Source organism: Carettochelys insculpta, chromosome 10, assembly GCF_033958435.1.
Source record: "Carettochelys insculpta isolate YL-2023 chromosome 10, ASM3395843v1, whole genome shotgun sequence".
Classification (NCBI taxonomy): Eukaryota; Metazoa; Chordata; order Testudines; family Carettochelyidae; genus Carettochelys; species Carettochelys insculpta.
The window spans coordinates 4,735,788-4,760,225 of NC_134146.1; the positions used below are offsets into that span (position 1 = coordinate 4,735,788).

The window sequence follows — 24,438 nt, forward strand, 5'->3', positions numbered from 1 at the left end:
TGGAGGGTAGAGATAGGATCCAGAGTGACCTAGATAAATTGGAGGATTGGGCCAAAAGATATCTGATGAGGTTCAACAAGGACAACTGCAGAGTCCTGCGCTCGGGACAGAAGAATCCCAAGCATTGTTACAGCTGGGGACAACTGGCTAAGCAACAGTGCAGCAGAAAAAGAGTTGGGGATTACAGTGTCTGAAATGCTGGAGATGAGTCAACAGTGTGTCCTTGTAGCCAAGAAGGCTACCGGGGTATTGGAGTGCATTAGGCGAAGCATTTCCAGCGCCCTAGAGAAGTTATTATTCCCCTCTATTTGGCACGGGTGAGGCCATATCTGTAGTAATGTGTCCAGTTCTGGGCCCCCCAATATAGGAGGAATGTGGATACATTGGAGTGGGTTCAGTGGAGGGTGACAAAAATGATGAGGGGTGTGGAGCACATGACTTATGAGGAGAGGCTGAGGGATTTGGGGTTATTTAGTTTGCAGAAGAGAAGAGCGAGAGGCCATTTGATAGCAGCATTCAACTTTCTGAACAGGAGCTCCACAGGGGATGGAGAAAGTCTGTTTTCAGTAGTGATGGATGGCAGAACAAGGAGCAGGGTTCTGAAGTTACAGAGGGGGAGGTGTAGATTGAATATTAGGAAAAACTATTTCACCAGAAGGGTGGTGAAGCACTGGAATGGTTTACCGAGAGAGGTGGTGGAATCTCCATCCTTAGAGATTTTTAAGTCCTGGCTTGACAAAGTCCTGTCTGGGATGATTTAGTTAGGGTTGATCCTGCCTATGTAAGGGGCTGGACTCAATGTCTTCTTAAGGTCCCTTCCAGCCCTAGGATTCTATGATTCTATGATTTTTACATACTCTATTTCCTCACACTGTACATGTGTGTTTGTACCACTGTCTTCCTGACTTCCACTCCTGAACCATCTGTCTCGGGAAGATGCTGGATTCTGAACCATTTTGTTCTTGAAATCATTGTATAGCTGCTCTGATACTTTGATAACACACTCTTTTATATATTCCCCATTGTGAATGGCTTTTCTCATTTCACAGTCTCTTTAGTTGCTACAAAACTAGCCATAGTTTCGCTGCGCCTTGATTTCACTCATCTAGCGGACGTGTTCTGACTTTGCTCTGTTTTGCATTGCAGTTCTTCCATGGATATTTTTTGTGGCATCTCCAGCTGGATACCATTCAGCAAAAGTAGTGTGGTTTTTGCCTCTCAAGGTTGCATTTTTTGTTATTGGCAAATTTCTCATTGCAAATGGGACATAGAGGGATCCCAGCCGACCTCAACATAAATGCGAAGAATTAGATCCATTCAGTTTGAAGTTCTCTAATTCACCTTTGATTTTCCTCTTTTTGAAGCCATGCCAACCCCATTTCAATTCTGGCAGTTTTACTTTGTGCTTAATTTTAGTTCTCTTTCTTAAAATGCATGTTACCCTTCATAGCAGGAATGCCTGAAGCTTCCTTTTCAAAATCAAGACTTCATTAGCAACACAATCAAAACACAAAAACAGTATCATATCCCACAATGCACCGCATGTGTGAAAAGAGGGAGTTATCCATTTTGAGATCACTTATTTGCTATTTAGGTATGAGTTGCTCGTTGTTGGGGTCTTAGGCATTCACCATTTATCAAAAATAACTTTTTTTTCCTTTTATACTTTGCAGTTGTAGCCTATGGAGCCACAAAGAAGTGCTTAAAGAACCACAGGTTCCAGACCCCTGAGCTAGCTCAATCTACTGAACATCTTCAAAAAGTCTAGTCAGACAAGGCAAATGGTATTTTAACACACACTAGCCGTGTCTACACGTGCATGCTACTTCAAAGTAGCGGCACTAACTTCGAAATGGCGCCCGTCACAGCTACACGTGTTGGGCGCTATTTTGATGTTAACATCGACGTTAGGCGGCGAGACGTCGAAGACGCTAACCCCATGAGGGGATGGGAATAGCACCCTACTTCGACGTTCAACGTCGAAGTAGGGACCGTGTAGTCGTTGTGCGTCCCGCAACTTCGAAATTGCAGGGTCCGCCATGGCGGCCATCAGCTGAGGGGTTGAGAGACGCTCTCTCTCCAGCCCCTGCGGGGCTCTATGGTCACCGTGTGCAGCAGCCCTTAGCCCAGGGCTTCTGGCTGCTGCTGCCACAGCTGGGGATCCATGCTGCATGCACAGGATCTGCAACCAGTTGTCGGCTCTGTGGATCTTGTGTTGTTTAGTGCAACTGTGTCTGGGAGGGGCCCTTTAAGGGAGCGGCTTGCCTTTGAGTCCGCCCTGTGACCCTGTCTGCAGCTGTTCCTGGCACCCTTATTTCGATGTGTGCTACTTTGGCATGTAGACGTTCCCTCGCAACGCCTATTTCGATGTGGTGCCACGCAACGTCGAAGTTGAACATCGACGTTGCCAGCCCTGGAGGATGTGTAGACGTTATTCATCGAAATAGCCTATTTCGATGTCGCCACATCAAAATAGGCTACTTCGATGTAGGCTTCACGTGTAGACGTAGCCACTGTGTGGGCTGAGAAAAAACAAATCTCCTTGTCCTAACTCATTTTTGAAGATGTTTGACTGAGCTAGCTAAGACAGTTTGACCTTTAAATTCTGGTCTAGACAAAGTCAGAATGTTAGAATAGACTCTGTATGTATTCATGAATCCACAGTCACTATGGCCGTTTCTACACAGGCCACTTTCTTTGAAAGTGGCATGGTAGTACACGGCCTGAAATATGCTAACGAGGTGCAGATGCAAATTCCCCGCGCCTCATTAGCATACAATCACATGATTTGGAGTCCGGAAGACCATTCTTCCGGACTCCAAAACGCCGTTTAGAAGCGCGGCTCCTGGGTGGTCTTCCGGAAGGAAGTCGTTCATCCAGAGGCCCCTTCTTCCCAAAAATTTTCGGGAAGAAGGGGCCTCCAGAAGAAGGACTTCCTTCCAGAAGAACCCCCGTGGCCGTGCTTCTACACTGCATTGTGGAGTCCGGAAGAAGGGTCTTCCAGACTCCAAATGACTTGAGCATATGCTCATGAGGCATGGGGAATTTGCATCCACACTTCATTAGCATATTTCAGGCCTTGTATTACCATGCCACTTTCAAAGAAAGTGGCCTTTGTAGAAACAGGCCATGTGTGCAGACACTCCCAAGACATACTTGTGTGTGATGCTGTTTGGCACAGACGTGTGCATGAGTTCATACCTGTGCGTCTCTTGCAGAACGCAAGTATATGTTGTCTGACTGGGGATCAGAAGGAATGGCTTTATAATCTCTGGCTAGATATTTATTACCATTGTCTTTCTCATAGGAGGGAGCTGCCATTTTGTGTGTACATACTAGATTACTGAAACCCTCAGGCAGTAAGACAGTGTGACATTTTAAATGAAAAGAGATTTTGCTATGCTGAGAGAGCACATCTGGGGAAATATAAGGTGTTCAACCACACTTCAAAGTTAATTAAAACAGGAGGAGACTGACGGACCAGGATATATCAGGCCTTCAGCAGTTTTTACTGTTAGCTTCCATTTTTGTTTTTTTGTTTTTTTCCTCACAGTCAGTTACATCTCAGCACAACTGCTTTTCCCATTCCAGAGCAAAGGCAATTAATGATTTAGTTAGCAGCCCCTGCTCCTATCTGGTGTGACTAATGCATCGCAACTGAGAACATATCTCAGGCCAGCCAAGTACAGGAGCTTTATCAAATGGAATGAAATGAAATCTCTGACTGGAGGAAACTGGAGCCACTTTATTTCTTCATTGCAGGGAAACATGTGCTGGCTGCAGAAGCACTGAAGCTGGGCATCATTGATGAAATTGTGGAAGAAAACACAATTGATGCAGCAATCCGCTTGGCAAACAAAGTGTCAGGTAAGGGAAGAAGTGTAATTATGACAAGGCCCAAGTTGGTGAGGAGTAGCTCAGCCTAATCCGGTGAGCAGGCCAGAAGGAAGCCAGCAGGGGCTAACTGGAAAAGGTCTGCTGTGAAAAGAGCACCCTGGCTCTTTTCCAGACACTGATCTCCTTCCTCTTTGCTGAGTTTTGAGTTCCACATAAGTCAGCTTTACATAGGGGCAGTTATTTTTCTGAAGCAGGTTTGAAAAACTCAAAAACAACGGTGGGCTTCAAGGAACTCAACAAATTCAGATGAGGGGAGAGAGGGACAAAAATACTGTGAAAGCAACACAGATTCCCAGTGGCCTGGGCTTGCTAAGCATACACCCTTCCACACCCTTGAGGAACAGCACTGCTCCTACCCAGGAGGGTTTCTAGCTTGACACAGTAAGTTCTTGGGCAGGTCAGCTTGTGGGTGCGCTGCACAGCTCAGCTGTATAATCAATATGGGATGCTTTAAGAGAACTCTTTGTAATGGCAGATCCCCAGCCAGGCTAAATGGTCCCATAAATTTGTCTCTAAGGCTGTGGCCACGCTACCCCTCCCTTTTGGAAGGTGCATGTGAATTATGGCTGTTTGAAAATGCAAATAAGGTGCTGATATGAATATTCAGTGCCTCATTTGCATAATGACAGGCACCCGGCCTGTTGAAAGTGTTGACTTTGAAATAAAAATAGCTGTGTAGCCGAGGTTCCTTCGAAAGTGTGCCCCGATTTCAAAAGCAACCTTCTTCCCAATTTACATGCCCATTCCAAAAGGGAGGGATCGGGTGGCCACACCCATCGAGGGGTTATTCAGGATCAAAGAATCACTGGGGTAGATTCACTGAATCATGAAAATTTCCACAACTATTCTACTTTGGGGGCTCTTTTGGGGAGAGCATCCTAAACTCCACTGGAGTTCTGCATGTGAGGAAGGCCAAGTAGGGAAGCATTGGGGTCAGCATATTCCTTAGCCGTCTTGGCCACGTGCCTTTTCCTGACAGAACCACCCTCCACCCGTGCTTCTTCTGGTATGGTGTTTGTCCACTTCCATCTCTTCAACCAGATAAGTTTGCAGACACTTTGCCCTTCTGCTGCCTATTTCCTGGAGGACTTGGAGGACTTGTGGTCTGCTAGCATAGTCCAAAGGGTAAACGGAGAATTCTAGACTGTGTGAACAGTTTTTAACCCTAATTTCATTTATGGATTTTTGCTCCAGATCAAAATTTTGCACCATTTTCACTTTCATTTTGTCCATGAGTGCCCTGGCAGAAGTGGTCTCCTGAGGTAAATAATCTTGCTTCTCTCTGTGCTCAGGATATTTTAAAGTTTTTTTTTTATTATTATTAGCAACAATCAGTCGGTTCTATAACTTCCTAACTGTCAGGGTGGTTAAGTAGTGGAATAAACTGCCTAGGGAGGTTGTAGAGGTATTTAAGGGCAGGTTAGATAAACATCTGCCAGGGATGACGTAGATGTTTAGTCCTGCTGTGAGTGAAGGGGATGTTTAGTCCTGCTGTGAGTGAAGGGGATTAGATCTGACTACCTCTCAAGGTCTCTTCCAGTTCATGTATCGTATAAGCAGTCCTTTTTTTGTTCAAACAACTACAGCAAATTAAAATATAAAGCTCTAGAGGTATGTGGTCATATGCTTTTGCTGTTAGTTCTAAGCAAAGAAACATCCGTTCATCTATGCCATCTACCTGTGTTGGATGAAACTTTTGCCTTTCCTCTATCTTTGTGTTTGCCTGTCCTCTATTTTTTGGAGGAGAAATTATTGCCTTTCTCAGCAATGTCTTTCCAATAAACAATAGTTTCACTCTGAAGTATGCTCCAGGGTGATGGATTGGTTCGCTGTGTAGGGCTGATACTAGTGTTTATAACAAAGATATGTAACTGTGGTACACACATTGTAGAATTGGCAAATATTCTGTTTTTCAGCTTAGTATTATTTGAAATAAATAAAACCCTAAACATTTGAATGTTTATTTTCTTCTCTGTGACAAGTTGGTTCTTCACTGTTCAGTGACTGAGAATGGTGAGAGCCAGCATGACCTCAGAGGAGAACCTCAGGACTTGATGAATCATCCAACATTCTGTTCCTTGATGCCATTTGCTTTTAAGATTTACATATTCACTGTCATGACCAGAAAATTTCTGTATCTCAGTTTCATCCTCAGTGGCAAACCAGAACTAACTCCATGAGCACTGAGGCAAACACAGCTCATAGCAAGTGGCCCAGGGCTTTTTTTAATGGCAGCGTATCCTTTCCAGCTTTCTTGGCATCTGCTTCAGCTGTCCACATTTCCCAAATAGCAGTATCAGCTCTGATTTCTCACCTGCTCTGAGGATTTGCCCCTTGGCCTTGCTGAAGAACGTTGGAATCTGAACACTTGTCAGTATACTACTTAGCTGCATGGTCCCTGGTCAAGATGAAAGAATGAATTGGCACAGAAATCATGGGAGAGATTTATAACATAGATTTTGTATACTACACTTCACTGTCATACATACTATGGCAAACCAGCAGCATCAGTGCTAAACTCCTTTAAAAAAAGATGCAGCAGTCTCAGCACTTTGAGCTGTACACATGAGCTCAAATGTCTATGAGTGCTTTCCAGCTAGCTCATGTACCTGTATCTTGTGGGAGACAACAGCCCAGTTGCATGGCAAATAATAAGATTTGTGTCCACAATCCTTGCACAGAGTTAAGCATGGTTCTGATAGGGCTGGTGAAGAACTTTTTTCCCCCCAAGTACAAAGTGGACAATTGCTTATGAAGAATAACGCGTGGCACTGCTGGAATTTCTGTGCTTGGTCAGATACTTGGCCAGATAAATGGAAGATCAGTTTCAAAAAGCAACTTGCAGACCATTTTTCCTCCAGAGCTTTGCTGTTTGCTGGTGCTATAGATTTTATGGCAAACACTCAGTCTTTCAGATTTCATACTGATAGGCTGGTACTGTGCAAGACATCCTTGTTTAATACAATATGTTCTTAACAGAATTGTATATGCAGACTGCACCTATTCAAAGAACGCCCTTCATCCACAAATTGTTATGGAATGTTCCTAGGGAAGGATACAGTACTTAAGTCAGATACAGATCTGTTATAGATGCAGATAGATATACAGGTCTGTAAAAGATAATTAAGGATAAGAATAAATGGATACCACCTATATAGGTAATATTCCATGTTTTAGTTATTCAGTGAAAATCAAGAATGATACACTGCAGGTCAGGTAAATTAACATTGTCTTTAGACTATCTCTGGTTTGAACCTCAAACAAATTAACTTATTCAGCCAAAATAAATGTCCTTGCTTCTGAAAAGATCCTCGTAAGAAGGGAACAGAAAATACAAGAAATTAACCTCTCTGTCTGGTTTTCAACCAAGCTGTTATTTATAAGTGGACTGTTCTTTCATTAATGGTTTGCTTTTTGTAAAGATCAAGGCTGCTAATTTAGAGCTAAAGCAACAAGGAGTTGGGTGGCTCCTTAAAGACTCAAAGGCTACATCTACACGTGAAGCGTACATCGAAATAGCTTATTTCGATGTAGCAACTAGTCTATTTCGATGAATAACGTCTACACGTCCTCCAGGGCTGGCAACGTCGATGTTCAACATCGACATTGCGCAGCACCACATCGAAATAGGCGCTGCAAGGGAACGTCTACACGCCACAGTAGCACACTTCGAAATAAGGGTGCCAGGCACAGCTGCAGACAGAGTCACAGGGCGGACTCAACAGCAAGCCGCTCCCTTAAAGGGCCCCTCCCAGACACAGTTGCACTAAACAACACAAGATCCACAGAGCCGACAACTGGTTGCAGACCCTGTGCATGCAGCATGGATCCCCAGCTGTGGCAGCAGCAGCCAGAAGCCCTGGGCTAAGGGCTGCTGCATGCGGTGACCATAGAGCCCCGCAGGGGCTGGAGAGAGAGCGTCTCTCAACCCCTCAGCTGATGGCCGCCATGGCGGACCCCACAATTTCGATGTTGCGGGACGCGCAACGACTACACGGTCCCTACTTCGACGTTGAACATCGAAGTCGGGTGCTATTCCTATCCCCTCATGGGGTTAGCGGCTTCGACGTCTCACCGTTTAACGTCGATGTTAACATCGAAATAGCGCCCAACACTTGTAGCCGTGACGGGCGCTATTTCGAAGTTAGTGCCGCTACTTCGAAGTAGCGTGCACGTGTAGACACGGCTAAAGTGAGAGTACCTGAAGAGGAAATTACTTCTCCAAATGAGAGCGCCATTACATGTTTATTTAAACCTCTTTTGCCCTTGTGAGAGTTGCATATGAATTCCAGCTCAGCAGTTTCTTATTGCAGATTTTGTTATTGTGGATTGTGAGCCACATCCACTCTGACTTAATTAGCACTGATGTTACACTCCAATCTCTGTATCTCCTTTATTTCTTCCTCTCTCTTCAAACATCTGAAGAACTGAGTTTTATCTCACAATAGCTTGTCCGCTAATAAATGTGTTAGTCTTTAAAGTGCCACCCGACTCCTTGTTGTTTTTGCTGAAACAGACTAAGGCCTAGCATCCCCCCATAGCCTGTAATCTGGAGCTTCATTACACAATATGTCCACTTGATGGCACCAGAAAATTGACATTCAACGATCACTTGGATTTCCACTTGCTCACAGTTCAGGAAAGCTCCTATTCTTCAAAGACCAGCCACAGTGGGTTCCAAGCAGAACCTGAGGCAGATTTGTGTCAAAGCAGCACCACCTACCATTAGGCCATAGATAGGGAAGAGGCCAAGGAAAGCCTGAGTGCCCATTTGCCATGTGTGGTAATTGTGTGGTGATAGGTGTCAGTATCACAGAGGCGGTGAGCAGATTCTGATTCTTCATTGGTGACCACTGGAGGCACCAACCAACAGACTCAAGTGTTTTGGAATCTGTCCACTGTCCCTGGAGGAGGTTGCCAATATCCCATCCTCTTTTCGGTCACTCTCTGTGGCTCACCATTGTAGCTTCCTACTTCCCTGGACAAAAAAGGATGGACATACTGCCCTCTTGAGCCAACCCAGTGTTGTTCCTGGGCTGATCAGGGGCAGGCAGTTAAAAGCAAGGGGCATCATTTGTCCCACAGCTTTGTTGAGTGCCCTACCTTCCATGTGCTTCCTCTTTCTGCTGGCCTGGAGACCATCTTAGCAGCTGTTGTTCAGTCCCCAGTCTGGGAGTTTATTGTGCTGGAACCGTACTGCTGAACTGGGCCTCTTCTTGCATGCGCATGGACCCCAAGAATTTTTCAAGATTTTGGGCACTGCCTGCCGAGGCCCATATCTCTTACTTTAATGTGACAATAACCATTATATGTTTATATTTTACATCCTTGCTTGCTACTTGGTGCCTCTTAGACTACAGCTCCTGGTAACAAGTCTCTTTGCTTCCATGGCCTGACAGTTCTGTGATCTCCGAGCAGCTGTAGCTATCAGTGTTGCCCTGGTGTCCTTTCCTCTATTTTCCTGACCAGACCGGTGGTGGCCAGAGCTGGTCTCTCCCTCAGACGTTTGGATTATTTCTCACTATGGTAGTAATTCAGTACTGATAGCTTTCAGTTATTTCTATTGTGGCAGTAAGTGGGAGCACCAGTCAAGGACTTAGACAAAACCCCCTTGTACTAGGTTCTGTACAGACACAGAACAAAAAAAAAAGGCCCCCACCCCAAAGTTTTGACATCTAAATGGGGTTATGGTTTGGTAATCTCATCAAGATGTTAAATACTCACATTGTGTCAGCAGTGCAAGGATCTTTATTTGTCTGGTCAGCTGTCTCAATATCCCTACTCTACAAGTGATAGTTACTACCAGCGGGCCGTGCAGAATGTCTCCCAGAGCGTATGGTAGCCTCTCTTTCCATGGGCTCTCTCAAATCAACAGACATTTTTTTGAAAATCTCTGTGTGCCTTATCAATATCACAGTGGTATTCAATTACGGGTGCCACCCACCGGTCTTGTAGTATGGTTTTGAACAGCAGATGAAAACCCACTGTCTGTGCAGCCTGATGTTGAGATTTGCAGGTAAAAATTGTGGATTCATGAAAAGAGAGTAAATACGAGTGAACGCGGAGGAGAGTGAAAGCGTCCAGTTTCTGTTCAATCTCGGTCAGAAATCTTTCTTCAGATAAAGTCTGATGAACTGTTCAAGAGGTATTTTTCCTTCTCTTTTGGGATTCTTCAGAAATTCTCAATAAATAAATTTGAACTTAAAGAAATCTCTTTGCTTCTTGGCTGTCTAACTGTAGTCTCCTACCTAGGAAATTAATCTGTCATGTGCCTAGCATTTCTCTCAGATGCTCTTTTAGCTTGGAGCTGGGTTAAGTTAGTTAGACAGCTGCTATTATGGCTCCACTGATGTTTCTGCATTTCAGCAGCCATTGTGGAGAATGGACTGCTCTGCTGCTTTTCCTTCTCCTCTGTCTTCTGGCTGAGAGGCCAGAAAAGCAGCTGCATAGGCTCTTTGGTAGCTAAGATGAGGCCGTCAGAGTGGAAGGACTGAGTGGGCAGCTTCTAGTAATCTGCCTTTGTTGAAGCAAATACACTCCTATGGTTGGGCTGTTGCTGCAGGAGCCAAGAAGCCCTGGTGGAAGACCACACAGTGAGTCTTTGTCACTGAGACACTTCTCAGGGCACCAGGCAAGGGGATCAGCGCCAGGTGTGGGTTTCAGCATTCTCCTTTCTTCAAGCGAGATCACTCATAGTATCAGCTCATGGTGAACTGCGCTGTTGGCTTCAGTGTGACAATGTCCAACATAGGTCCTGGAAGGGCTAATTTCACAGTTATATGTACAGTGCTGTGATGATGATTAAGCACCATGTGCCTGCTTTTGTAGCATTAATGGGAAGGATCCTGAGGTTCTCATTCTATTTTTCTCTCAGCCTTTAATCAGGCAAACTTCCCCTGGGAACATGGGGAGTTTGCATGAGTGAAAAAGGAATAAATACCTGAAGAGCAGCTCTAAGCTTTGTATTTTTGGAAGGGTGAAGGCGATTTTGGTGCCTGAAATGTAACTTATTTGATCAATTTAAATTCCTTTGTGCCATCACCATAGCAACTAGTGTCTCTTGTAATAACTCATCCATGGGTGTTGCTGTTTGATTAGCACCTTGCTGGTGGGTGGATACAAACTGCCCTTGGCTACTAATTTACTGCCCCTTAATGAGTGTAACGCTGTTGTGTGTTCACAGAGGGACCTGGGGAGATTCACGCTGTAAAGTCAGAGACAGTACGGAAACAAATGATATTCCCAAATCTTCAAATGAACACCTTGAGGACCCAGTGTATGTGACTGGTTTAGCAAAGTACATTGTAAACCAATTACTAATGCAGCATTGGGAAGTGAAATTACCAAAGGGGTATGTGAAGTGGTTTTTCACTTTTCCAGAGAATACGGAGAGAACACAGCATGCTTGGTGGCTTGTGCTCCTGAGATGGTGAACAACAGAAATTGAGAAGTGCTTGCTTGGAATTTTGCCTTGCTAGAATGTCTGAGGAGTTTGCATCTGGAGAATCACAATTGTGAGAGAAGTCAGGAAATGAAATAGGAGTTTTCGTACCAGATAGAAATAACTCTCCAATGTCATGTGAAATATTAAGAGGTCAAGCATCAACAAATCAGAATGCATTGGCTTTCCATGTAAAATGGGGCAAAACTCTGTGGCCTACTAGGAAAACAGCACGCTTGACAATTCTGTAACTGTATTTCTCAACTTTCCCACTCAGGTCAGCCATTAAATCCTCGCAGACTCAGTCTGAAGCAAGTTCCAAGTCTGCCCAACATGGATGCCATTCTCAGCAAGGCTCTTGTGAAAGTGAAGAAGCAGACCCGGGGGTGTCTGGCTCCAGAGGTGTGTGTCCATGCAATTATGGCCTCTGTTCAGCTGCCCTTCACAGAGGGAATTTTGAAGGAAAGAGAGTTATTTAATCTCCTGATAACCTCAGGCCAAGCCAAAGCACTGCAGTATGCATTCTTTGCACAGAGAGCAGCACAGAAGTGGACAACCCGCTCTGGAGCTTCATGGAAAACTGCATCAGCTCAGCCCCTCCAGAAGGTAGCTGTGATAGGTAAGTTGGTGAGAGCCAGTATGCTTGCTAGCTTCCTTGGCCCATAGCAAATACTAGTCTAAATGAACAAGAGACATGTTGGTATCCAAGGGTAGGGGGAAGGAAATGATAAAATAAAGCATAGCACCTTGTGGAACCACAGCAGCTCCAGGAAACCAGAAAGTCTGGTATGACTTCCTGCCAGACTGAGAGCTGCTTGGAAATACTGAAGCTGCTCAGCTTCCCCTTTACTATATTCCCCAGCTCTTCCAATGGCCTCATTGCATTGCAGTAAGAGCCTGAGGAAGATTCCTTGGGAGTTACTAGTGCCTCTGTGTGAACCTTCCAGCGATGTATGCTGTTGGAGTTCTTCCAGCCTCCCAAGTCACAAAAGAACACACAAGATTGGTATGTTCTAGGAAGGAACCCTGACAGGGCTGACTGCTTGTAATAATGGAAACCTCTGCTAGTGAAGTTAAATGGCTAAATCCCATATTGTCAGGTTATTTGTGTGCTCCTGCATCCAGCTACCTTGTTATTACTTCAGCTAGAGCTTCATCCTCAGTTCGTAAATAGGTGATTTCGTTTTAAAATAGTGTTGTCCTGAGAGCTTAGTTAATTCCTTATTGTAAACAGATCAACAGAAAAATTTTCTCTCTCTAATCGAGTTTTGTCAGCTCTTTGTGTGTGTATGCCAGGGATATATTAATACAAAAATGTTTTGTGGACAGCTGCATTTTAAGAAGCTTTCATCTCATCATGATCCAACCTTGCCATTTTGCACCCCCAGAAGATAATGCTTTCATTAAATTTTTATAAATGCAATTCAAATAAAACCCTTTGATGCACTGCACAGAAAAAAAAAAACTTCCTGCTCTGCATGTTGATTGCTGTACTTTGTATAAAATGGATAGATAAGTACAGAGCACTCGAAAAATGTCCATTTCAATTTTAGAGAGACCCAGTCAGGTTGCCTTGGCTTTTCCCTCTGTGGTTATCATACACAGAACCTTCATTTCCTGTAGGGCACGCTGAGCCCTCTTCAAGCTCATCTCTGCCAGAAGCCACAAATGATGTTTCTTGAAGTGTCCTTTTCCTCATTTGTTTTGCTGAGCTAATTAATGTCCTATATTGACTGGTCATTTACTACATGCATCTTCAAACTTTACGTACTTAAATCAGCCAAACATTAATCTCCCAACAAGGTCATTGTAAATTGTCACGAGGTCCTTCACTGGTGAGACTGCATTTACGCAAACAGCCTGGAGCACTTATTGGGTCTGTCTTGTGATTCATTGCTGAGCAAAATGATTGGATTCTTGTAAATGTTATCTACAGAAGGGTTCCGTTATGCATTTTTGTGAGACTGACTCGGTGACAGGACACAGAGCTTAGACTGGAGATTCTCTGCAGTTTGGAGGATAAATCCCACTTAGAGAAAAATCAGCAGGGTAGCCATGTTTGTCTGTATCGGCATAACTGAAGCGGGTCTTTGCCCATGCAAGCTTATTCTCCAAAAAATTTGTTAGTCAATAAGATGCCACAGGACTTCTTGTTGTTTTTACTCAGATAAAAGAGATATTTACAAAACTTTGCCCTTTCAAGAAAATTCCTGGCTTCATAGATTTTAAACACCAGAATGGTCCACTGTGATCCATCTAGACTGACATCCTGCACACCACAGGCCATTGGACTTCTCTGAGTTAATTTCTCTGTGACAGATGGACAATGCTAGCTCAGTGGTTTGAGCATTGGCCTGCTAAATTCAGTCCTTGAGGGGGCCATTCAGGAACCTGGACAAACAGATTTTACAAAAAAAAAGGGGGTGGGGTGGAGGGATGGTGCTTGGTCCTGCCACGAGGGCAGGGGACTGGATTTGATGACCTCCCGAGGTCCCGGTTCTATGGGATGAGTATCCAGAACAAGCCTTTGGTAATTAAGATAAACTTAAGGGGTTAAGTTACGCCTTACTGAATAAGGGTTAAGGCTTAGGAATACATTGTCTCAAAAGGATGATAGTGGATGTTATTTTTAAGGCTATGATTCTGTCATGGAGATGGCAGAAGTCGTGGCCCTGTGACTTCCAAAGACCGTTGTGACTTCAGGCCCCTAGAGAACTTGGAAGTGCAAGGTGCTGCTTTCTCCTGCAGCAGCAGGGAGCTGTGAGGTATCCCTGCTGCCTTAAATACCTCCCAGGCTCTGAGCCAGAATGGGCATCAAGGGTGCCCTGCAGCTCCCGGCCACAGAGGGCAGGGGGTGCCCTGCAGCTTCTGGCTGAGGCAGGTGACAGGCGAACCCCCGCAGCTTCCCGGCCGCTGCAGGGGATCCTCCCCACACTAGCTCCTCGACGTGATCCCTGCAGCTCCCCACTGTGGCAGGAGGAAGGGGAGCCTGGAACTCTGAGTCCCCACAGGAGATAGGGGCCTTAGAGCTCCCCATCCTGCTGAAGCTGCCCACCCAATGCCCTACTTTTCATGGATATCTTTAGGCCTTTGTTACTGTGGCACTGCACATACCTTCTGCATTAGGGAAGGGTGTGCTAATGTACTTCCTCCATTATCAAGCACTTTATGCTACCCTGTGGAGAGAGATACATATACTACTTCAGACAGATTTCTCCGGGGACCAGCTGAGAAAGATAGCATATTTGGGTATGTAATTTGTTTTTTAGATGGCTGGGGGCCTTCTACCTGATCCAGCAAGTAGAACCCCTGGATAAAAGAGGGACCCAGCCCTTATGGTGGGGTAGGAAGGTTTTGATGTTTACTTTGAGCTGAAACTGTGTATCCCTCTTGGGTGGGATATTGGAGGATTGCTCTTGCCAGAGCCCATCTAAGGCCAAGTCTACAGTAGACCTGAATGTCGATTTCAGATACACAGTTTTAGCTCTGGCAATTATGTAGCTAGAATCAACGCTTCGGAAATGGACTTATGTAACTGTCTTCAAGGAAGGTCAACAGGAGCATTTCTCCCATCAACTTCCTTTATTCCTCGCAATAGCGAGGAGTACAGGGGCTGACTCCATACCCCAGGCAGATGGATTTCACACGTCTTTACCAGATGCACAAAATCAAACTGGGAATAATATAGTGAAGGCAGGCAACTGTGTAGCGTGAGAATACCCTAGTCAGAAGTGAATGGGGCGCCTGCTTTCTGGGTTCCCTTGTAGGACTCCTAAGGGTAAATCTTGTTGCATCTGTCTCAGATTGTGACTCCTGCTTGAAGTTTAATTGCTGTGCTAGACACTGAGCATATCTACTAGCAAATCATCCAATTTCCTTCTAAAATTTCCAGTAAGAGAGAGTCCTCTACAGTGCTTGATAAGTTGCTCAAGAGCTAATTAGCCCCACTTAAACAATTGTACCCTATTTCTAGTCTGAAGTCATTGAGCTTTGACTTCCAACCACTGGATCATGTTAGATCTTTGTCTGCAAGACTGAAGAACCCATTAACAAATTTCTGTAAGTACCTCCCTGAGGAACAGACTGTGATCAGGTCACTGTTTCGCTTTTTCTTTGTTAAACAAATTGAGCTCCTTGAATCAGGCAGGTTTTCTAATTCTCTCATCATTCTCATGGCTCTTCTCTGGCCCCTCTCTAATTTATCACAGTCCTTCTTTAATCACGGACACCAGAGCTGGATGCAGTATTCCAGCAGCAGTTGCCCAGTGCCAAATTCAGAAGGAAAATAACCTCTGTACTCCTGCTTGAGATTCTGGTTTATCCTTCCAAGGATCATGTTAGGCTTTTTGGAACTCAAGCTCAGCTGACTATCCACCATGACCCTGAAATCTTGTTGGAGTCACTGTTTCCCAAGATGGAGCTTTCCATTCTGAAGGATGGCCTCCATTCTTTGTTCCTAGGTATCTTTTCTCACATTTGGTAGTATTGAAATACTATTTGCTAGCACCCAGTTTACCAAACAATCCCAATCAATCTGGATGAGTGATCTGCCCTCTTAATTATTTATCACTCCGAAAATATATGCTTCATCTTCAGATTTTACCAGTGATGATTTTGTTGTTTTCCGGGTCATTAATAAAAATGTTACACTGTGCAGGGACAAAACCAGATCCTTGCAGGACCTCTCTAGAAACTCACCTGCTGGATAATGTTTCTTCATTTACAGTGACATTTTAAGACCTGCCAATTAGCCACTGTAATCCACTTGAAATATGCCATGTTGATTTTGTATCATTCTAGCTTCTTAACTGAACTGTGTAAAGTACAGATCAAATACCTTACAGAAAACTGAGTATGTTACAGCAGTGACAGAAATGTGAATTTCTGACAATATCCTTGGGATGTATTATTGAAATCACTTTATGTCCCTTTGTGGAGGAGGGATTGTGTGTAATTTTATGAGGGAGACTGACCACCGCTCCTCTAGGAACTAAAAAAGTTGGAGGTCATTCAGATTGTAACAGCCCCAGAAAAGTATCAGTACCTGGCAAAGTTTGCATACACCAGTTCAAATTGGATTCTCAAGAGACCATCAAAGAAAGGAATATTGGATAAATAACCTGAGTTTAAACTGACTTGGGCCTGACTCTGGATCTAGCTGACAGACAGCATCTTCTGTTCAAAGGGTAGGGGACAAGCCCTGCTGAAGGCCTGGAAGAACTGACACTTACTGGACCCAAGCGTTGCAGTTGGGATGGCTGTTTTCAGTGTCATGCTTTAGGAGTAAATGTGAGCGCTTAGGCAGATGTGTGGTAAGTTGTAACTGCTGGTCAGGACTTCCTGGCGGAAAGCTAAGCACAGGCATTCTGGCTTGCTGGGAATATTACAGTGCAGGCAGGGACTGGTGCACTCTGGAAAATGCCTGGTCGGGAGGGAGTGAGGCGTAGGTCTCTGCCAACGAGAGATCATGGCTGCGGAGTCAGGAGCTTAAAAGTGGATGGCTTCAAGGCACCATAAAGGGGGAATAGAGATGCAGTGGTCTTGAATGGTGACAACATCAATACTATTACCAATGTTTTTTTTTCTAGAAAAAATGGTGCTGGAACTCCCTGCAGCCCCAAGCCACCCCTAGGCTTAACCCCCTGGATCCCCAAACCATCCTCAGGTTTAACCCCTCTCATGCCCAAACATCCCCCCCAAAACCCAGGATTCACTTCCTTTCTCAGGAGCTCCACGTGCTGCAGTCTGTCTTCTCCTCTTCACCACAGCTGCGCAGCTCCCACCCAGCCCTCAAGCTCCCCCCATGTACAGCATGGCAGGGACAGCTCCCAGCACCCTGCTGTGTTGGAACAGTAGGACTCGATTTAATTGGCTTAATGGCCAGATCCCTCTCCTGGCTGTTAAACCAATTAAATCGAGTCCTGCCTTTTCAGTGGGGCAGACAGGGAGATGGAGGAGTGAGTGGTGGCAACAGCAGGCGACAAATGGCTCCTTAAAGAGCCATGTGCAGCTCAGAGCCACGCAGCCAGCTTCCAAAATGCTGGTGCCAGGAAAAAAGGTGCTGAAACTCTGTTCTGGTGCATTCCCCCAGAAAAAAAGCCATGACTATTAACTTTATTAACAAACTCGTTATCATTTCAAATAGTGATAGCAAGGTGGTCTGATTGGATCTGTTTTCCATAAATCTGCGTTCATTGTCATGCATTCTCTCTCTGTTTTTCAATGAAACATTAACTAAAATATCAGCTGTTGGATAATTTTGCCCAGTTTTGATGACTGGCCTATAATTTCATGTGTCATCCCTTTTACCTTTTAAAGTATTGGCATAGCATTACCTCCTTTCCAGTCCCCTAGAAGTTCTCCAGTGTTATTCAACTGATATTAATGGTCCCAAGAGCTCCATGGCAGACTTAAAAACTTTTGCATGTAAGTTTTTTGGACTTGCGGATTTAAACATGTCTGACTTCAGCAGTTCCTGCTTAACACCCCCCTTGTGTATTAGTGGACTGGAAAGATTTTCATCATCATGTGATGTGAGAACACCATCTGTTCTTTCCCCAAATGCAGAAAAAATATTTATTAAACATTTCTGCCTTACTACTATTGACAGCTCTTCTTTCACTGCTGTCCCTCTGCGTGTTCCTCTCTCGGTGACAATGCGTTCTGGCACCACTGATCAGCTCTCTTTGGTAGCAGTGCCTGGTCAGAGCACATGTGCACAGTTGGCGCCTCATGGTGGTGGGTCAATCCATTTGACACACGCCTGTCCCGGTCCCTCAGTTCCTTTTCAACAATCCTGAGCTAAAGATGGAACTCAGAGAAGTGCTTTACCTCTTCCCTAAGTTAGATAAAAATACATCCAAGCTCCCCCCTTTCTTTAGGAAACTCTTTTTTTAAACATGCTTTCAAGTATGTGGTCAGAGCTACAGTGATGACAGGTTGCTTGTGGGGGAAAAAAAATACTCCACCTTGTTTGACCTGCATTACAGAGACTTGAGCTTGTTTTACAGATGACATAATTTCAGCCATTCTTTATAAAGCAGCTTTAGATTAATTTTTTAATCCCCTTGCTTTGTATTTCTTTGGCTGGTTGACTTTCATTTGAAAATGTGGTCAGCTGGATTCTGGATTAAAATAAATAAATTGGATAGAATCACTGTAGACCTAGTCTAGTTAGGGCTTTTTTTTTCTGGATGTTAACTGTGCTCACGTTAAGCATGCCCCTTCGCTTCACAGGAGAGCTTGACACATGAAAAACTCCACTGTCATTTGACTTTTTGTATGGTTCTCAAATTTATTTGTACGATGGTAAAATGCAAGAGCCCTAGTCCTTGTGCTAACCCAGAATGAGACTGTCCCTGCCCCAAAGACAACATCTTTTTAGTCAAGTATTCGAAGGAGGATATTTAGTATTGTAGAGATTTATAGGAAGCAGGTGGAGTACTGTGTCTAGTTCTGGGCACCACATTTCAGGAAAGGTGTGGATAAACTGGAGAAGGCCCAGAGAAGAGCAACAAAAATGAATAAAGGTCTAGAAAACATGACCTGCGAGGGAAGATTGAAAGAACTGGGGTTGTTTAGTCTGGAAGAGAGAAGACTGAGAGGGAGCATAACAGCTTTCAAGTATCTAGGAGATAGGTACAAGGAAGAAGGATGAAAATTATTTTCCTTAGCCTCTGATGATTGGACAAGAAGCAATGTCTTAAACTGCAGCATGGGAGACTTAGGTTGGACATTAGGAAAAAAGAATGTAACTGTCAGAGTGGTTAAACACTGGAATAAACTGACTAAGGAGATTGTGGAATATCCATCATTGGATATTTTTAAGAGCAGGTTAGACAAACACCTGTCAGGGATGATCTAGATGGTGCTTGGTCTTGCCATGAATGCAGGGGACTGGACTTGACGAACTCTTGAGATTCCTTCCCGTTCTATGATTCTTTGAACTACTGGTTGTGAAATTGAAGGCCATTATCATAACTCCGCATACCTGGCAAAAACTGATTGAATTTTATTAATTAATTGTTTGGCACACGTGTTTTCCAGTATAGCTATTTCCAAAAAATGCAAAAAGTAATCCAGAGCTATAACGAATATACTTCCTTTACAGTCAAATAGATTGAAAGCTACTTTAGGTCAAAAGATTTTAAATTCTTCTTGAATAAGTGTCATAGGCTGTTTAGACTGAGCATTTCTAAGTTTTTCACATATGCCATTTTCTTTTATGTGTTCCTCTGTTTTGGTTCATTTATGGTCAATATAGAACCTCTCTTGCTCTAGCTTTACATTTTTGTATGGCTAAATGTCCCTCATGTATGTGTTTCAACATCTCTGCTGTTAAGCTTACAGGAATTACTACGATTACTTTTAGCCATATTTCCTTCAGTTACTGAAAATTCTGAATAAATTAATTATGTGGTTTCAGTATTATTTTATTATATCCTTTGTCAGTAGCTATAATCATCCTTTATAAATTCTCACCTTGTCTAGTTGCTTATACAATTTCTTTCCATACTCATTCTGATCTAGGGTACAATTTTTAAGTGTATCAGCATATACCACATCTTTCTCCAAATACATTGGTTACATCTTAAACTCTACAAGGAGGATCAAGAACAATTAATTATTTGCCTGGCTTTATATTGTGATTTTAAATCAAATGCCAAAGTCCCTTTCTGGAGTTTGAAGTTCCACATAGTACAGGCTCTGGAAGATCAAGAGCTGTACCTCACTAGAATTTTTTTAAAGTCTTGTTTGTTGCCTCTTGCTTACTGACAGTTTTCTGCATGCATTTCCAAAAATAGCTAAGGGTTTAATAGCCCTAACAGACAACTGGGGGACTGAGGCACTCAGAAGTGCCTTGCAAAGGGTCACACGGGAAATCAGCTGCAGAGGTGCAAATAGAATCCAAGTTTCCTTATGGCTACTGCCCTGCTCCACCTGCCTGACATATGCTAATGTGTGAAAGGGAGAGAAGACTTTGATTACACAGGGGCACATGTGCTCTGGATACCACCGCAACATGGTTCTGCATTCTTGAACAGACAACAATCTTGCCTTTACACCTTCACCTTTCAAACAGATGCACCAATTACCCTCTAAGAGTAAGCGCAGTCAAACACCAAATTTAAATGTTGCATTTTCCCAATTTTCCATTTACTTTCCCCCCGTCCATTCCTGCCTTCCTGCTCCATGTTTGATTTACACAGAGCCCTATTTTCTGTGCTGGAAGTACCAAAGGAGCCCATTTGCAGAGCTGTACTTCACAATTCCTAATGTTTACATTCTTTGTTTTTCTTTTATCACTAGGGCTGGGAACAATGGGCGGAGGCATTGTGACTTCTCTGTTGAAGGCCAAGATATCCACAGTAGCTCTAGAGCAGGATCAGAAGCACCTGGAAGTAGGAAGAAGAGCTGTGACATCCCTTGTAGAACATGAGGCTTCAAAAATGCAGCGGAGTAGCCAAAGCCCGGACGCTTGTGATCCTGCTCTTCTCCAGTTCACTCTGGACTTTGGTGCGTTACAGGATGTAGATCTAGTTATTGAGGCTGTGTTTGAGGACATGACGCTGAAGAAGGAGATCTTCCGTAAGTTGTCAGAAATCTGTAAGCCAACGGCCTACTTGTGCACTAACACCTCAGCCCTGGATATTGATGAGATAGCTTCAGTCACCAGCCGCCCTCCCCAGGTCATTGGTACTCACTTCTTCTCACCAGCCCATGTAATGAGGCTGTTAGAAATAATCCCTGGGCGACACACATCACCCACCACCATTGCCACTGCTATGGGTTTAGCCAAAATGATAGGCAAAATAGGGGTCGTAGTAGGGAATTGCTTTGGATTTGTTGGGAACAGAATGATGGCTCCTTACATTGAACAGGCAGTTTTCCTGCTAGAAGAAGGGTGTAAGCCAGAAGAAGTAGATCAGGCTCTAGAGGGATTTGGTTTCAAAATAGGACCCTTCCGAATGTCAGATTTGGCTGGGCTTGATGTGGGCTGGAGGTCTCGGAAAGGGCAGGGCCTGACTGGACCTGGACTGGCGCCAGGAACTCCCGCTCGCCTGCGTGGCAAGATGAGATACAGCCCACTGCCTGATCTTCTGTGTGAGAAGGGAAGGTATGGCCAGAAGACAGGTGTGGGCTGGTACCAGTATGAGAAACCTGGGGGTAGAATAGCTAAGCCAGATCCATGGCTTCACAATTTCCTGACTGGGTATAGAGGTGCCCATCACATTAAGGCACGTTTCATAGACCAGCAGGAGATCCTGGAGCGCTGTCTGTATACCCTTATCAATGAGGGCTTTCAGATCTTAGATGATGGAATAGCCTGTACCCCAGAAGATATTGACGTAATCTACATCCATGGCTATGGATGGCCAAAGCACAGAGGTGGTCCCATGTTCTACGCTTCCATCATTGGGTTGCCCCGTATTCTGGCTAAACTGCGGAAGTATTCTGAGGCTCACCCTGACATTCCCAGAGTGCAACCCAGCGCTTTTCTGAAGAAACTGGTGTCTGTGGGAAACCCTCCCCTGAAGGAGTGGATGTCCCATGCAGGACACCAGACAAGTAAGCTGTGACATCCCTTCTCCACACATTCATCCAGTTGTCTTGTGGTGATAGGCATCTCTCACTATTGTAATCAGTGATGTCTGTTCCAATCAAACCCGAAGCACTGCATCTTGAAGAGTAGTATCTCTGTGACTCGGCTGAGTGGAGTAAATAGTCCCTCAAATAGTAGTTGCTGTCGCTTAGTTCCCCTGCTCACAGTGCGCCTCTCTCTCACCTTGCTAGCAGAACACACACCTTCTCCAGGTGCAGGAAAAGACCCCATATTACTTCCTGTTTCATGACCAGCTGTACCTACCCTGCTGGATCCTTATCTGCCTGCCTCTTGCTGTTCCTCTGTTGAGGGAGGGAGTGACGCCTGGGGGCTCATGAGGCAGTGCAAATAGGGGGGAGGTTGCAGGTCATGACACAGGTGAAGACAGAGTCAGTGGAGATTCACTGCAGACAGGTAGCCTCACCTGGCTCTGCCTCCTAGCAGCTACAGTTCTTTTTGTTCCTAGCACAGCAGACCTTACTGACCAAAGGCAAACCATAGGAGAGCTGCTTGAGAAACTGTCCAGTTTAGGAAGGAGGCCAGCAGGATTCATTTACATGATGGACCTTCTCCTCCCAACACATGAGAGTGTGGCAGATAATGGTTTCTTTACAGAGCGCAGGTTTGTGGGGTTTGGGATTGGCTGGAGGGAGTGGAGAATGGTGCAAAATGGAACCATATCTTGTGGAAGCATTGTGATGCAATGAAGACAGCTTGGGGGGGCCAGATAAAGTCAGAGGGCACGGGATAGCATTCACTACCTGCGCCCCCCAAAAGAATACTAATAAACACAGGACAATGTCCAAAGCCAGTTACTTATGAACAGTGTTCCCCGTCAGCTGAGCATTTGTACAGCCACTCAGGAGAGATTCAGATGCTGCCCAGCTGGTTAGCAGAGCCTCTACAGCTAAGTTTGTTTCTGCTGGCAGTGCACGTTCATGAATGCCTCAGTGCACATAAATGTAATCCGTACATGGATAGAAAAAATGCACACATAGATGGAAAAGATTAGAGGGAACATCGCCTATGACCCATTCGTTGGTGTTAGCTTGTGGTTGGAAGATCACAACCTCCTTTCCCCCTTCTTCCTCAGCATTGCCACATCAAACCTCTTCCTCCAGAAAAAAGTGCCTACTCCTTTTCTTAGCTGGCCTCTTGTGTGTTCTCAGAACTCCTCGCCTGCTTTTCTAGTCTGCCTGCTGGCAGCTGCTCAGCCTAGAAGGCTTGGAGGTCTTTGAGAAAAGCCTCATCTGGCATTTAACAAGGTCCCAAGTGTGCAAAGGCACCCTCGGCACTAAACAGGCTCAAGAGCCCTGCCTCTAGGAGTTGTGCTATGGGCAGGAAGGGAGGCTGCCACCAGACAGAAGAGCAGGATGAGAAATTTGCATTTTTGCGCTTGGCACTGAGGAGTAGGGACTCCTATTGCTCCTGTGCAAAGAGCACAGCTCCTGTGGTGGCTCCAGAGCACACAGCTTCTTTTCTTAGGAAAAGCCATGTCTGAAATCTGACTCTGCTGTCTGCTTCATTAATTTGTAATAAAAATGACTGTCATTTTCTGTTGCATCTATGTTGTGTTATCAAGTCTTGTTGCACCGTGTTCCCATATGTACCTTTTTTCCCAGTGGTAGCAGATATTGGGGCATTAGAGATCAGTTTCCTGGTAGCAGTATAATCAGTGATGTGGAGTCTGAGTAGTATCTTAAAGTATCTTAAATATTTACACTCAACTCACCAGGCCTGGAGCAGAGGTGGTCACAAACAGCAAACAGGCAATCCCCTCTTCTGAAATCTCAGCCTAGAACACAGATACCAGGTTCCCAAAGAGAACTCTGCCCCAAGAATTGATTCTTGTTAGAGATAACTCTAGGCAGAGAGAAAACTCCTTTGTTTGCCACAGTTTTTCCCAATAGAACTTCTGTTCCCAAAGCAACAGCAATACAGCATTTCTTCAGAGATGTAACACTACTCTCATGGAAAGGAAAACATTCTTGTAACATTACGTGTGGATACATAGTTCCTGTCACAGCACACCTAAAATCAAACATCAGCAGCCCTAGATCTTAGTGAAGACTGAGTCTGCTCCCTTGCTCACCATGCTGGGACCTGTGAGAAGCAGAGCAGCACAGCAGCCTGCTCTGCCATCTTCGAGCTGGATTGCTCTGTTTCACTATGACAATAGGAGCCAGCATGCCCCAGCCCTAGCTTGCTCTGCTCTCCTGAGCAATATAGGGCTATGGGGAGCAGAGCAGGCTGGAAAAGGGGCAGTGGAGCAGGCTGCTGCATCACCCTGCTTCTCAGCTTCTGCTACATCAGTGAGTACAGTGTGTGTGTGATCCATGCTGCTGCTCTGCACCAGGCTCCCAGTTATCTCCTGGATCATGTCACTAAAGGGAGGTGGCTTTAGGGAAAGTTTGCAAGAGCGGAGAGGGCAGATCAGGGACAGGAAGAGGCCAGGCATTGGTGGAGTAAGGGTGGGGCATGGTGGGAAGAGGTGGGT

The 24,438-nt window shown here is 44.8% G+C and overlaps 1 protein-coding gene across 3 annotated transcripts in view; it reads left to right on the forward strand.

The window, feature by feature from the left end:
• The window catches only part of EHHADH (enoyl-CoA hydratase and 3-hydroxyacyl CoA dehydrogenase), a 39,740-nt gene extending 16,238 nt beyond the window's left edge, over positions 1-23,502 (forward strand). For 2 of the 3 annotated variants that reach the window (XM_075004371.1, XM_075004373.1), the window contains 3 exons: positions 3,763-3,867; positions 11,616-11,957; positions 20,648-23,502. In XM_075004371.1, the coding sequence (XP_074860472.1) occupies positions 3,763-3,867; positions 11,616-11,957; positions 20,648-21,918 (1,718 nt within the window). In that variant the 3' untranslated portion in view covers positions 21,919-23,502. The remainder of the gene's footprint in view (positions 1-3,762; positions 3,868-11,615; positions 11,958-20,647) is intronic. The other variant, XM_075004372.1, reaches the window with a different exon arrangement.
• Positions 23,503-24,438: the final 936 nt, after the last annotated feature.